The 16,661-nt window shown below is 40.6% G+C and overlaps 1 protein-coding gene across 3 annotated transcripts in view; it reads left to right on the top strand.

Moving 5' to 3' along the window:
• The window catches only part of LOC134531874 (ATP-binding cassette sub-family C member 4-like), a 73,422-nt gene that overhangs the window by 54,140 nt on the left and 2,621 nt on the right, over positions 1-16,661 (top strand). For all 3 annotated transcript variants that reach the window (XM_063367883.1, XM_063367884.1, XM_063367882.1), the window contains exons 20-23: positions 815-942; positions 2,957-3,202; positions 8,485-8,645; positions 13,472-13,601. In XM_063367883.1, the coding sequence (XP_063223953.1) occupies positions 815-942; positions 2,957-3,202; positions 8,485-8,645; positions 13,472-13,601 (665 nt within the window). The remainder of the gene's footprint in view (positions 1-814; positions 943-2,956; positions 3,203-8,484; positions 8,646-13,471; positions 13,602-16,661) is intronic.

The following is a 16,661-nucleotide window of genomic DNA, read 5'->3' as shown; positions in this document are numbered from 1 at the left end:
TTTACATTTTTTTAAAAATATTTTATATCAATAAAATAATTATTATCACACAGTATATTTGCTCAAATAAAAAAAATTCCGTGGGTACTTTAAGACGTAGATAACATTATCTAGTAGGCCTAAAAATGTCGTGAAAAACGTAACGTTTATAGTCGGCAATTAACATTTTAAATCGCAAAATATAGGTACATATTTTATAACATGAAAAGTTGCTTTTATTTATATGATAGCTTGCCCTTGAAATCAAATCCCAGGCATTATCCCGCATATCAGCTTTCTATATAGTCTTCTATCGATCTATTCAATAAACATGGATATTTTCGTAATCCTTCAATAAAATTCTCCGTCGACGTGATACTAACTTAAGGCAAACACAGACGTACAGCACAATTCCAGGTTTTTTTCTTGGCATGAATCTTTGATTCTGATAAGTTTATGGCTGTATCACGTGTCTCTAGGCTCGACACATATTTTTCATGAAACGTTTTTACTGTTCAGCTTCCCTCACATATGTTTATATTCATCATATTTGAGACTAAACACTTGTAAAATAGTGATTTATAATTCTATATAGTCATAAAATGTACTTTTTAAACAGCTTATTATTGCATTAAAAATAGATAAATATTGTTGCATAGCCGTGGCTAGTTATATGAGCCTACATAAACCAACTATTAACAAACAAAAATATTTTTTATAAAATATTACACAAGTTGTTTCCAGTTTATTTAATTTTATAATTTAAAGTGTATAATGCATACCGTATATTTTATTGTAATGGGTGAGCAATTATTGTTTTTCGGGGCTGTTTCAGATAAAAAGCCTCCGTCAGATTGGCCTCAGGAAGGATGTATAAGATTTCTAAAAATGTCCCTCAGCTACAACGAAAATGACCCTCCTGTTCTTAAAGAACTGGATTTCACCATCCTTCCTACACACAAGGTAATATATACACAAATATGTATATATATTAGAACTATAACATTTACCTTCAAGGTTTCAGGTAATGATTTAATATTGAACCGTTTTTAGACAACTTCAGACCCCTGTGTGAGAACTCTGGCACAAAATTACCTAAATAAATTACTGTTAAATGCTTTAAATAAGGGTGAAAGTTTAAGTTTTCCACTAGTTACCTCCACTGTCCCTTCACATTTTGTAATATTATTTTAGACAGTGTAATTTTTAAAAATGTACGTATTTGAACCCTCGATAGTAGTTACATAGGTATTTATGATTTATAGGTGAAATTTTAAAATGATTATTTTATAGATTTTTCCAAAGCAATTTTATTCCTAGAGTTTACACAGACACCGGTCCTTGGTCTATGTTAACTTTCAAATGGGCTTTGTTTCGCATGCCGTCCCGAGTTGCACGCTGACCGGACTGCATGTGAGTCTAGCCTTTCTTGCATCGAAACAAACGAGAATGACTTTGCATTCAATATGCACAAGACCATTTAGCCAAATGACTGATTCGGTTCATCTGTCCAACGATAACACAGTTACCTTAAGCCATCTCAGCGAGGAAGAAACCTTACATGGATCCAAAGGGTGAACGTTGGCTATTCCCGACTCTTATTATGCGTAGGGACTGCAAAAGCACGGCCTGTAATTTCTTCTGGCTTGAAGAGTTCTACAAAAACAAATGTCAGACACGTTGCCACAAGGATTATTGTCTTGTGCCTGCCAAGTGTTCTTAGAGATATCGTATCTTACTATCATAGTGAAGCAGAATTCTCCAAGTATTCGATGGCTCACATACGAACAGGGAACATGAGCTATTTTATACCGTCGTGAGACATGTTTGTTTTACTTCCGCTACTCATATGCTGCCAAGGCTCAATATTTCTGCTCGTCACGAAGGTAACAGTATGTAAGGGCTGCAGGTTCATACTGTACCCTCTAAAACTTACATAGCACAAACTGCTTCAAATAGAAGATATCTGACTTCAATTAATTTTAAGTTTCTCAAATAAAATCAGTGAAACATTGCCAGACTTTTTTGATAGTAGTGAAGTGCATTATCAGTGAGTGTCATACATTTTTAAAGAATTGTTACTTATTTTAGTGCGATTACAATAGAGAGACATTATAAATTCGTTTCTCATTGAAAGCTTATTTTTTATATTGATATTAAATCTATAAAGGTATTTTTTTTTTGTTTAGAGCAAACAAAACAAAATGTTTGGATGGTTGGAAATTTCTTTAATTAGGCTTTTTAAATTATTTATAGCAATATTACAGTCTGCATTCTGGAAGTACACTATAAAACGTTTTGTGACCACCAAAAAATACATTATTCAATATCTACTTTACCAAATATATTGCGTTGATAATGAAATAAATTTGTAGTGTTCCCGACAGTTACACGAGAGTATTTTGTCACTATATATATATATATATATATATATATATATATATATACACACACACACACACACACACAAACACACACTTTGGTATAACAGTGAATCGAGGAATTATTAACGAAAAAAACAACTCAAATATTTGAAAGATTCTTCGCGGTCAAATATAACTCTAAAATCACAGAAACTATGCTATATTCCTACCTCCTAGTCTTGCGTTTCAATGTTTAGTTTAACAGTATAAAGACGCTTGTAAAATGAAGAATAAAGTTTCCGAATTATACATAATTATGTTTAGAATATACTGTTAACTAACCGAAATAATTTTTATGGGTTCACGTTAAAGGTCCTGAAGATAGTACCCGTTAATTTTTAAGAAACCAAATTAATAAATTCACGATTAATGCATGCAATTTCGTTTACCAGTGATCTAAATATCTATGTAGGGCGTAGATATTTTAACCAAATGTAGATATAGATTTGGATGTTACCACTAGATATTAAGTAAAGTTTACAGGTTATGGCCACGAATCTGTTTCTAGAGTTAAGTCCGATGCATTTCAAGAGCTGTGATCCTCGAACCGACAGGTGGGCATCGTGGGTCGCACGGGCGCCGGCAAGACGTCGCTGATCTCGGCGCTGTACCGCCTCGCCGACCTGCACGGCTCCGTGCTCATAGACGGCGTGGACACGCAGGCAGTTGGCCTGCACGACCTCAGGCAGCGCATCTCCATCATCCCTCAGGAGCCGGTGCTGTTCTCGGCCTCCGTGCGCGAGAACCTCGACCCCTTCGGCGAGTTCGACGACCACCTGCTGTGGAGCGCGCTGGAAGAGGTACCCTCGCACCTCCATCAGGGCCTGCCAACAATAGTTACAATCACACGGTACTTAAACACTGGGACTGCACCTTCTACAATCACATTGCGCTAGTTCGACGACCACAGGCTGTAGAGCGCGCTGGAAGAGGTACCCTCGCCCCTCCATCAGGGCCTGTCAACAATAGTTACAATCACACGGTACTTAAACACTGGGACTGCACCTTCTACAATCACATTGCACTAGTTCAACGACCACCGGCTGTGGAGTGCGCTGGAAGAGGTACCCTCGCACCTCCATCAGGGCCTGCCAACAATAGTTACAATCACACGGTACTTAAACACTGGGACTGAACCTTCTACAATCACATTGCGCTAGTTCGACGACCACCTGCTGTGGAGCGCGCAGGAAGAGGTACCCTCGCACCTCCATCAGGGCCTGCCAACAATAGTTACAATCACACGGTACTTAAACACTGGGACTGCACCTTCTACAATCACATTGCGCTAGTTCGACGACCACAGGCTGTGGAGCGCGCTGGAAGAGGTACCCTCGCCCCTCCATCAGGGCCTGTCAACAATAGTTACAATCACACGGTACTTAAACACTGGGACTGCACCTTCTACAATCACATTGCGCTAGTTCAATGACCACCGGCTGTGGAGCGCGCTGGAAGAGGTACCCTCGCCCCTCCATCAGGGCCTGTCAACAACAGTTACAATCACACGGTACTTAAACACTGGGACTGCACCTTCTACAATCACATTGCACTAGTTCAACGACCACCGGCTGTGGAGCGCGCTGGAAGAGGTACCCTCGCACCTCCATCAGGGCCTGCCAACAATAGTTACAATCACACGGTACTTAAACACTGGGACTGAACCTTCTACAATCACATTGCGCTAGTTCGACGACCACCTGCTGTGGAGCGCGCTGGAAGAGGTACCCTCGCACCTCCATCAGGGCCTGCCAACAATAGTTACAATCACACGGTACTTAAACACTGGGACTGCACCTTCTACAATCACATTGCGCTAGTTCGACGACCACAGGCTGTGGAGCGCGCTGGAAGAGGTACCCTCGCACCTCCATCAGGGCCTGCCAACAATAGTTACAATCACACGGTACTTAAACACTGGGACTGCACCTTCTACAATCACATTGCGCTAGTTCGACGACCACAGGCTGTGGAGCGCGCTGGAAGAGGTACCCTCGCACCTCCATCAGGGCCTGCCAACAATAGTTACAATCACACGGTACTTAAACACTGGGACTGCACCATCTACAATCACATTGCGCTAGTTCGACGACCACCTGCTGTGGAGCGTGCTGGAAGAGGTACCCTCGCACCTCCATCAGGGCCTGTCAACAATAGTTACAATCACACGGTACTTAAACACTGGGACTGCACCTTCTACAATCACATTGCGCTAGTTCGACGACCACCTGCTGTGGAGCGTGCTGGAAGAGGTACCCTCGCACCTCCATCAGGGCCTGCCAACAATAGTTACAATCACACGGTACTTAAACACTGGGACTGAACCTTCTACAATCACATTGCGCTAGTTCGACGACCACCTGCTGTGGAGCGTGCTGGAAGAGGTACCCTCGCACCTCCATCAGGGCCTGCCAACAATAGTTACAATCACACGGTACTTAAACACTGGGACTGCACCTTCTACAATCACATTGTGCTAGTTCGACGACCACCTGCTGTGGAGCGCGCTGGAAGAGGTACCCTCGCACCTCCATCAGGGCCTGCCAACAATAGTTACAATCACACGGTACTTAAACACTGGGACTGCACCATCTACAATCACATTGCGCTAGTTCGACGACCACCTGCTGTGGAGCGTGCTGGAAGAGGTACCCTCGCACCTCCATCAGGGCCTGCCAACAATAGTTACAATCACACGGTACTTAAACACTGGGACTGCACCATCTACAATCACATTGCGCTAGTTCGACGACCACCTGCTGTGGAGCGTGCTGGAAGAGGTACCCTCGCACCTCCATCAGGGCCTGCCAACAATAGTTACAATCACACGGTACTTAAACACTGGGACTGCACCATCTACAATCACATTGCGCTAGTTCGACGACCACCTGCTGTGGAGCGTGCTGGAAGAGGTACCCTCGCACCTCCATCAGGGCCTGCCAACAATAGTTACAATCACACGGTACTTAAACACTGGGACTGCACCTTCTACAATCACATTGTGCTAGTTCGACGACCACCTGCTGTGGAGCGCGCTGGAAGAGGTACCCTCGCACCTCCATCAGGGCCTGCCAACAATAGTTACAATCACACGGTACTTAAACACTGGGACTGCACCATCTACAATCACATTGCGCTAGTTCGACGACCACCTGCTGTGGAGCGTGCTGGAAGAGGTACCCTCGCACCTCCATCAGGGCCTGTCAACAATAGTTACAATCACACGGTACTTAAACACTGGGACTGCACCTTCTACAATCACATTGCGCTAGTTCGACGACCACCTGCTGTGGAGCGTGCTGGAAGAGGTACCCTCGCACCTCCATCAGGGCCTGCCAACAATAGTTACAATCACACGGTACTTAAACACTGGGACTGCACCTTCTACAATCACATTGCGCTAGTTCGACGACCACCTGCTGTGGAGCGTGCTGGAAGAGGTACCCTCGCACCTCCATCAGGGCCTGCCAACAATAGTTACAATCACACGGTACTTAAACACTGGGACTGCACCTTCTACAATCACATTGCGCTAGTTCGACGACCACCTGCTGTGGAGCGTGCTGGAAGAGGTACCCTCGCACCTCCATCAGGGCCTGTCAACAATAGTTACAATCACACGGTACTTAAACACTGGGACTGCACCTTCTACAATCACATTGCGCTAGTTCGACGACCACAGGCTGTGGAGCGCGCTGGAAGAGGTACCCTCGCACCTCCATCAGGGCCTGCCAACAATAGTTACAATCACACGGTACTTAAACACTGGGACTGAACCTTCTACAATCACATTGCACTAGTTCGACGACCAATGGTTGTTAATCATGCCCTTAGGAGTCACTCGACTTTATATTTTTGTGCCTATAGAGTTAAGTGCATGGAATATGTGCCTGTTCAAAAGTTTAAGTCACTTTGAATAGCAATTTGAAAAAAAAAAACATATTGTAGCTGTAAACACTTGATAAATCTTATAACTCCAGTACTAAGCGTCTGTTAGTAAACAAAAAATGTTAACAATTCATCTGCAATTTTTTTAAGTGTTGTTGTTAGCCTCTTGGGTTATAAGGGTTTTAAGTTATTATATTTACTTTTATGACACGTTTTTCAAATATACAAAATAATATTTAATAAAATAGCATGTCTTTCAAATTTGAGCCACATTGATGTGGTAGTTTGTACAAATATTTTATTCTTCATTGCAGCAGGGTTCTTAAGGTTTTAGAAAGCTGTAAGGTTTAAGGCTCTTCATATTCTTCTAGGTTTTTTTCAGGCAGCCAATCACGAGAGTCCTCTTCCTATAGGCTCAGGTGTTAGCCAATCATGATAAGAATTTTCTACCATTGTCTTCTGTATCCGCCAATAATGTTGAGCCTCTTCTCATTAGCTGTGTTGGTCATTGTATATTGTTGTCTGCGTTTCTTTGCTACTTTTGATTTCTGCTTCAGTCAGGTTTCAAGATCTGTCTATGTGTACAGGTTTAGTATGCTCACTGGGGCCCAGTTTTCCATCTGGTCTTTTTGAGACAAGCATCTTATCCAGGAATAGAAATTTACCTTCTCTTTCCAGTTCCATGTAAATTTTATTTTGGGGTGTAGACTGTATGAATGGTCCATGAAATGGGCCAGGTTGTACATATGTGTACCAGAATTTAGGTTTTAAAGTGCTGGATTAAATGCTCTATCTTCAAAGTTGTACATGAGTGTATTATCTAGTAATGGATACAATGGAGACCATATAAGGTGCCTTCTGTTTGAATTAAAATTTTGTTCCTGCACAAAAATCATTTAAATGTCGCACTATTTTATACCAGATATAAGGTTTCTTGGCAGCTAGGACTCTGTTCCAGATGTTCTTTGAGAATCTGAATGGTTTATGGAACTGGGACTTTGAGGAACAATGGAACTACATCAAGAGTGACAATAATTAATAGATCTTTACAAAATGTGCTGATTTTTATTGTAAAACCATTTACAGTAAGATTTGTAAAAATTGTAAAATTTTTGACGTGACAACGTCTAATAACTCGATGAACGCCGGCTGCACGCATGAAAAAGTGTCCCGTAACACACATTGTCCCGTTACGCGGTGTCCCGTTACACTCATTGTACGCTTGCGCCGCATCTGTCTCTCTTCCGCTCGATTGGAACAAACATAGATTTGACTTTTTCGAGGCACATTAAACTTGAAACACTCCCATTCGTTTCCTACTTTTCCTATCATCGTCCTATCCTTAACAGAATAACACAGATCAGAAGAAGTTAAACAACAAACATGTATAAAAGTTATAGTTAAAATAATCTCTTTGTTAAATTAATAAACAAATTTGAATTAATGAATGCAAATAAAAGTAAATTTATCAATTAAATTGTAGATTTCATTTCACTCCTTCTTTGTATCCATACAAAATAGTGATAATTCAATCAAAATGATTCAATTTTATTCATAAAAGTATGCAATCATTTCATCAATGTTTTGTTATGACGTCACGTTAAACTATCGTCCGTAAACCGACTTTACAAACAACCTTTTTTTTTATAATATGAAATTATCTGGAGAATTACAGGGAAAATATATAATATAAAATACATAACAACTGTTCCCCGCAATCACTCCTTGCCAATGCTGGGATGGTTCCTAACGAATGTGGCATGACCGCAACGTGCATACATAAAACCAATAATGTATTTCCTTCTCATTATAGGCCGACATGCACCATACACAGAAGCGGCAGAAAATTGCTTTTTCCAAGTAGCTTATTTTTGACGGTTTACACAAATAAAGATTTAAAAACATTTAAATAAAAACAGCGGTACAAACAATTTAATTTTCTTTTCTCATGCAAAATCATACATTAAATTTCTGTGAGTTAAGCGTTGGAGTTTAAAAGGGTCTGCTATCCCGGGAGATTTTAATTCGACAATCAATTTTATTTTAAAATTCAATCACATGGAGAAATTAAACGTGAAAACTGATGTGATGGTGCTGGATCCCCCTGCTGCCTCCGCGATGAAACCTGCGATGTGTCCCCGACTGCCACCCACCTCGCCGTCGACGCTTGCTGAGCGGCGACCTCTGCGCGCAGGTGGAGCTGAAGGAGTCGGTGGGCTCGCTGGACTTCCACGTGAACGAAGGAGGGTCCAACTTCAGCGTCGGCCAGAGGCAGCTGGTGTGCCTGGCCAGGGCCATCCTCAGGAACAACAGGATACTCGTGATGGACGAGGCGACCGCCAACGTCGACCCTCAGTACGTGCGCAGCTGATGGTCTTAAACTTAGAAACACACAACTAAGAACGCACAAATGCTTTGCGATTCTGTAGCGTGCGATCGTTGCAAGTTGTGTGTTTCTAACGTGATGTTTTTTGAGTATCGTGTTCCTACGAAATGGCAGTTGTGATTTCCTAAATTAAGATGATTTTAAGTTTTGTTTTCCTAAATTGTTATAGTTCGTTTGCGTGTATTCTAAGTCATATTATTTTAAAATTACAACATATTTAAAGTTATGTGTATTTTTATGAGGATTATAAGTTATGGATATTTTAAGAGTACCCTGCTAAGTTATGTGTGGATCTAGTAGCAAAGTACTGCATTCAGTAAAGATACGTAAAAACAGGAGACAGGAGATAGCACTTTATTCTGAGGCAGGGACCCAAACTGTGACGATGTGAGACAGACGTGTGCTTCTGGATCTTTAGTTCAGAATCCGAATCAGAAAATGAAGAATTTGCAGTTAGAGTGTTACTAGCGAATAATAAATGGATTTGGTTAAGTGCATACGTAAGACATTAAGAACGTTTTGGGGAGTTCCACACATTAGTGAGGGATCTTACTGATGAGCAGTTGAAGAACTATTTTAGACTAAGCAGATCCCAGTTTGAAGATCTTCACAAAATTATTGCTGCTAATATAAGTAAGATGAGTACAAACTGGCGCAAACCAATAGGTTCGCGAGAAAAACGTGCTATTTGTTTAAGGTAAGAAGTCAAATATACGTACACTATAAAATGTTATTTAAAGATTTTACATTATATGTATGCATAATAAATTCCTGTCTGTATACATTTTTGATGTATTGTCTTTGTCACTTCTTTTATTCTCTAAAAACTAGATAGCGTATGTGTGTTTAACTTTTTTTCAATGTGTGGTCTCTGTTGGACAGGTAAATGCCAACTATGCATTTACCATGGTGGAGGTTGGTGCTAAAGGACGCTTCAGCGATGGCGGAATTTTCTCCATTAGCTTTATAGGAGAGCGGTTGAAGACAGGACAGAATATACCTCTCGACGATGCATTATATGATGGAAGAGAAGCAATGCCTTACGTAGCAGTTGCAGATGAGGCATTTCCTCTGTTAAAACATGTTATGCATCCTTGCCCAGGAAAGACCCTAAGAAGAGAGCGTTTAATATATAATTACAGGCTGACACGTGCAAGAAGGGTTGTAGAAAATGCGTTTGGCGTATTGGCTGCTCAATGGAGAGTATTCTACAAACTGTTTGAAGTATCAGTGGAACTATTTGATAAGGTAGTGATGGCCACTTTTCTCCTACACTATTACTTTGTGACCAAAGATGCTTGTGAAAACAAAGTTCATTTGAATGAAGTTCAGTTCAGTTCATAATGTTTATTAACATCAAATAAACACAGCAATACTGAAGCTCTTACATGAAATCAATATATATATATATATATATATATATACTGAAAAGGAATCACACAAAATCAAGTTGCTTAAAACATGGGGAAAACAATGAAAGCCCACCAACAAATTTAAGAATTAAATGAAACGGATTAGAAAAAAGCCAAAGGCACATAAATAGAAACAAACATGACGTCGAATAACATTAAAGATGTAGGTATCTAGTCCAGTGACAGCGAGAAACTATATTAAGAGTGATTCCACACAATACTAAATAATAGTCGATTAATAACCCAGAGGGTAGAGGGTAGTGCAGCCTGACAATATGATACGACTCAGAAGTACGAAAGAATAATTTGAAGTGAGGGATTCCTTCATGCGTTATTTCAATTCGCAACATGGTGAAGTATATGTTAATAATACGCACTTCGATTGTTACTGTTCTTATAATAATTACAATTTCTTGTTATGCAACAACACAAAAATGTCACATTTTTAAATTTAATGCTAACATGAGTGTGTATACAGATGAAAATATTACGTATTTAGAAAGTATCGTACCAGAATTGTTGTTGACGAAGTAGCTGCTTGTGTGAGAACAGTGTAGCATCTGAAATTGAATTTTTGTCGCTTTGAAAATAATAGTAAGAAAACTATCAAGAATAAATTAATGTAATCCTAAATTAAGAGGATAAAATGTATTATAATACATGACGCTGTAATAATAAAAATTAAAAAGTCACATCACACGACACAACAATACAAACGTTAGTGTTTAATACGACGTAATAATGATATATTTTGTAGTAGAGAAGACATAACTAAACATTACTGTGTACAGTTTCCATGTAACTTCCAAAAATGTCACTTATTGGTAGTCCACTGATACTTTCACTGGTAGGACTGACATTTACAATTCTGTACAGCTATGTGTTCATGGGGATGTTACATCTTGTGGAGCTGTATACGAAGACAGGCTCTCCACCTGGTATTCAGCTTTAGAGACAGCAGAAAACAACTTACGCCTAACAACCCTCTGAAGGTTTAGTGTTAGTGTTTTGGTTGCCGCGTACATAGAGTCGAAAAACTGTTTGAGACCATCAGGAGGATGCATTATTCACCTCGCCACGTGTCTCTTTATTCAGCCCTTACCTCTCTAATTCTTGCTTGTTATCTAAGAAAACCGAGGGTAGATTCGGAAACCTTAGCTTTTTTTTTTTTTTTTTTTTTACATTTTGCTCTTTCTGTGAAGCTTCGGTAGGCTTATATATAGCATCAGATCGTGGCTGCATACTGTTTTCAAGTTCACTCGATAAATATTCTGTGTTACCTTCCTCAGAGAGGTGGCATGTATCATCGCTTGTGTGTCTGGGAATATATTTCTCGTATGTCTATACAATTGCCATTTGATGTGAATATTTCCACGGCTAGGAAGCTTTCAAAGGGTTTACACTGCTTCGGTAGGCATCCCGCATCTGTATCCACATTGTTTTGGCCATATCACCTGCAATAAATATTACATAACTTATATCATATGTAGGTATTATTGCAGGCCCGTAAATATTGCAGATTAATTGAACATCTGGCTTAACATTGAAGTTGTTTGTAGACTCAAGACGCTCTGTAATGTTTATTGGCTATTTTTCGTAGCACAGGGATTAGGTACACATGATTCTATCGCTCTTATGAAAACTATTTATTATGATCACAATCATCCAGAGCATGACAAATAATTTGAGATACAATCATGAAAGTGACGCAGAAATACACATATCTTATAGTAATTTCTAATTTGACATCAAATAAATCCGCAATATTTTCAGGCATCAATGTATTAATATCACTAAGAATAAGAATGTTAACCTAAACTAACAGACTGAAATAATTCTATAAACGGCTCTGTAAAAATAAAAAACAATGATGCCCACCCGATTCAATTATACATTTCACGGCTATTTCAGCCCATATTTTGACTTTCAGTTTCACAAAAATGTTTTATCATCGGTATCATACAGTACTTAATTAACACGCACAGCTTCAGTCAGGAGTTCCCCTGCTGATGTTCCCTCCATCTCGCCGCACACGTGTCCCGCCAACAACTAGCGAACACGCGGAGGGAATGGGGTGGGGGGACCTGAGTCAGGTTAGTTTCCCCCAGAGACCGGCGCCGACCTGAGTCCCGTCGCTCCACTGCAGTCGTGTCGAGACCTGTCTGGTCGCAGAGGCGCCGCGCCCGTAGAGGAACGGGCGAGTGTAAGTTCTTACCGGACTCGAGTCGGGGCAAGTCAACTCCAGTTCACTCTCCGTGGCGCCTTAGCTTAACTATTGGAGTTACTGGGCAAAAAACATAGAATAGACGCCCCGGGTTGTGATACAGTTGTTTTCATGTAAATATCTGTAATTTTACACGAATATTTCTGTTCCGTTTACAAAAAAAAATTATTACAGAATAGCTCAGCAGTTTCCAGAGGGAGTTCCGCGGAACCCTGGGGTTTCCTTGGCAGGGTCACGGGCGTTCCGTGAGTCGGGACTCATGTCGAATAAAGCAGGCACGATTATTGTCAAGTAACTTTCTTTGAATAAGTTGGGGTTCCGCCAAAAGAAAAGTTGGGGTTCCGGGGCCGAAATAAAATTGGGAACCGATGGTATAGCTGGTGGGTCGCTGCCAGCAGCTACTACCTGGCGGTCACGTGAACATCTCGTGTTCGCCGGCGGCTGCTGACAGCTGCGCATGCGCCGATGAAGTATCCGCTGAGGAGAGCTCACAGTGCGCTGCAAGGTGGCTGGTGTAAGCCAGCAGCAAGAGCGGCTGGTAAGCCAGTCTAGTGTGACCGAGGCTCAGAGAGGGCTACTTACAGTTCTTTTATCTTACATCTTTTTGACGTGACAACGTCTAATAAATCGATGAACGAAAAAGTGTCCCATTACGCACATTGTTCCGTTACGCTGTGGTCCGTTACGCTCATTGTTCCGTTACGCTGTGTCCCGTTACGCTCATTGTACGCTTGCGCCGCATCTATCTTTCTTCCACTCGATTGGCCTATGCGTCCGAGGAGAAGAAAGACAGCGGCAGCACACAAATTACAACTGTTTCGTCAACTGTTTATAAAGTGAAGTGAAAAGTTAATGTGGTTTTCATTGCTTATTACAACAATTTCGGCAATAAAGGTTAATTATTCTTGCATTTTAAAAATCCTGTTACTAGTATCATTTCAAGTATTTATTCTTTTATTATTAAAATAAAAATGATTCAATTTTATTCATAAAAGTATGCAATAATTTCATCAATGTTTTGTTATGACGTTGTCACGTTAAACTATCGTCCGTAAACCGACTTTACAGACAACCATTTTTTTTTCATGTCCTAATCATATATGCAGTGTGTTGGATTAAACCAATAGTTGCATTCTCAAGTCGCTTGTCTTGCCCCAAGGACTGACTCGCTGATTCAGAAGACCATAAGGTTGAAGTTCAAGGACTGCACGGTGCTCACCATCGCCCACAGACTCAACACCATCATGGACTCCGACAGGGTGTTGGTGATGGACGCTGGGAGGATGGTGGTTCGTATGCGTGGCATATTACTCGCGGCGGGGGCGGTGAAGCGTCGATTATATTCAGCGAGTTTACTCGTCGCCCACTCGTCGAGCGAACATACTCGTTCAGTGTAATCACGTCGAGCGCTAACTCACCTTCCTTTACCGAGTGAAGTGGAAGACTTGTCTACATTTTTCACTGCTCACTTGCCATTGCTGGGTTTTGGTTGAACGTCTAACTCTCAGTAGATGGGTTAAGAACGTGATTATTAAAATAAATGAATAAAAAAACAAAATTTTTCTATTGTTTGAATTAAATTAAAATAATTAATAAATAAAGCGTTGGAAAGTCACGTGACTCCATAGCTAAAATGTAGCCTCTTTTCAAAATTCTTGTGAGTAAACGAGTTTCTCTAGGGCTGTGTAATTGACTCTCGTTGATATCGTCGATTGATATCCACGCGTGCACTTTTTTTTTTTTTCGTCGAAGATTACCTAGTAAACTCGCCTACTGTAATCGACGCCTATGTGGTACGGCGGTACGACACAAACATATGTTTATACATACGTTCGTCATGAATTGGAATAAACGAAACAAGTAATGACTGACGTCATTTAGAGTAACAATAAGTTATATTAACATGATGGTGTATTCGCGGTACTTTTGAAGTTATAATGATGCGCAAAAAAAAAACGCACCAATGTGAAGCGCGCGCTCTGGCAGCATTTACCGTCGGTAGTCGCCGCAGAGCACGAGCGGGTGAAAGACGCAACGCGCGCAGTTCACATGAGTGCGGTGGAATTCATTGCTGCCGAAGGTAGTGTGTTTGAGCATCTATTCTGAAGACTGGTAACCAATTAAATAACGCCTGCTACCAGCTACTTCATTTATTCCATTTCATCACGAATTATTAGGGACCGGAAAAACTCGCGGGTTCAATGACCTCCAGGATGAACTGCATAGTTCTACGTACACTCGGTCAAATGCCACCCACTCATTGGCTGCTGTCTTGTGAAACGTTCCAACGTAGCAGCCTGTGATTCGATAAAGCTTCGGTTGGGTGTTTCTCATTGGCCCAGAGTCATCCAGGTGAGTTGTGAGCCAATAACAGAGGCAGTACTGAGGTATAACTATTTGTATTTTAGCCAATCGCGCAATTAATTCGCGAATTTTTCCGGTCTCTACGAATTATCCTCTATAAAGGATGATAACGGTTAACACGTGCAGTGGTGCATCAATAAAATCTTGACCGGCAGTAAAAACGTTGCCTACTCATTTCAACATACATTCTCCTGTGCTCTATACGACTAGTTATATTACCACTAAATGTGACTGAGGTCGATAATAGTGCTCGCTATGCTATCATCCGATACCCTTTCAAGATAATTATTAAATAAACGAGGTGTTAGCACAAACGCTGATCGACAGTTTCTTCTACAGCAGCCCAATTTTAAACATTATGTAACTTCACCTGAATATTATTCTTTTTACATCACTTTATAGAATTTATTGAAGCTGAAACGAGTTCGTACACCTAACCGCGTAACTTAATTAAATTTACGTGTAAATATAAAACTAAAAAAAAAATGTAATAATTGATTGGTAACTAAATGATTTTTGGTAAACCTCATTCACGCAATAATGGCACTCCTTTGCGTAAATAAACAGCAGTTAGAAACTTACAGCATATTTTTTCAGCAAACTATGTATTTGGTTATATTATGTCGTGAAGCATAAATTGGCAGATTTGTTTAAAATTGTAAACACTGAATGGTTTATTTTGTTGAAAAATTCATTCCACTTAATACTAATAATATCATTATCGTTTTTAAATTCAAAATGAGTAATGAAAAGTATCATGGAAAATGTTTGGTCATAGGTAAGTAATGCTGAAAAGCAATTTTGTGTTTTTGTTGAAAGTACCTACTAGAAGAATTTAAGTAGTTATTTCCACATTCATTAGCAGGAGATCAGTGTCTTAAAATTTGTATTATAATAATTCAAGAGCGTAGATATAGAAACTGTAAATATTAGTAGCCAAAATTAACCGTTTCAGAATTAAACTATCTTGACTTGGACAGCGACAGTATGTAACGACGTTTCACTCTGCATTGCAGAAGGCATCTGCAAGGTTGAGCACTAGGGTCATTCAAACATAAACCGTAATTCGGTTCATTCGACTGAAGTCGTGGGGTGAGCGGTACAGAGCGTCGGCGGGAGAACGGAGAGGGGTTAAGGGGACATGCATACCCGCGACTAGCCCGTCTTGCCAGTGTCACTGTGATAGCACCAGATACCAGCGTCGGTCGCGCAACGCGCCGTATTTCGTTGTAACACCGACGAGGGCGTGAAACCGAGTGAACTTGTGAAGAGAGACTTCAAGAGACGGTTCAGTGGTGCCACTCCGAGCAAAACCCAAGTGTTCGATTGGGCCCATAAGTTTCGAAATGGTGGTGATAGAGATGTAGCATTAGAGCCACGAAATGCGTCCGGCGACCTCTTGAACACCCGGGAAGCCTACAACTCACGTAGTTTCGGTTCCCTGCAAGAATTTCCGAAGATTTCCGAAGTTTTACGTTTTGGTATTAACGCCACTTCAGCCGCTAAATCAGAAGTTTCCAATGAAAACAAGCATGTTGTGACTGACCTAACCTAACCCTTCGAATTTTTTTTAATTTCAATTTTTGAGAGAAATCCGAAGTTGCACGAACGTGGTAGGGAACCGAAACTACGTGAGTTGTAGGCTACCGTTGAACACCCACCATACAGTCCAGTCCTGTCCCTGTGTTTCTACCATCTGTTTTGTCCGCTGAAGGAGGAATTAGGAGGGGAAAGATTTGAAGACGACGCTGCAGTCGAACAGTACGTGCGCAATTGGCTACTGGGGGAAACATTTTTTTTTCCCCCTGAAGGGATCAGAAAGCTTCCTATCCGTTGGATAATATGTATTTCTGTTGAAGGAAATCATGCAGAAAAAAGTGAAGCATTTCATTTGCATATTATCGAGATTCACCAATAAATCTGTATAGCAATATCCCGGTTTATATTTGAATGACCCTCGTATAAACAGAGAGATGAAATTAGAT

This window comes from Bacillus rossius, chromosome 5 (assembly GCF_032445375.1).
Source record: "Bacillus rossius redtenbacheri isolate Brsri chromosome 5, Brsri_v3, whole genome shotgun sequence".
In the NCBI taxonomy this organism is placed as follows: Eukaryota; Metazoa; Arthropoda; class Insecta; order Phasmatodea; family Bacillidae; genus Bacillus; species Bacillus rossius.
The sequence above is the reverse complement of the archived record's forward strand: the minus strand, read 5'-3'. Positions and strand labels throughout refer to the sequence as shown.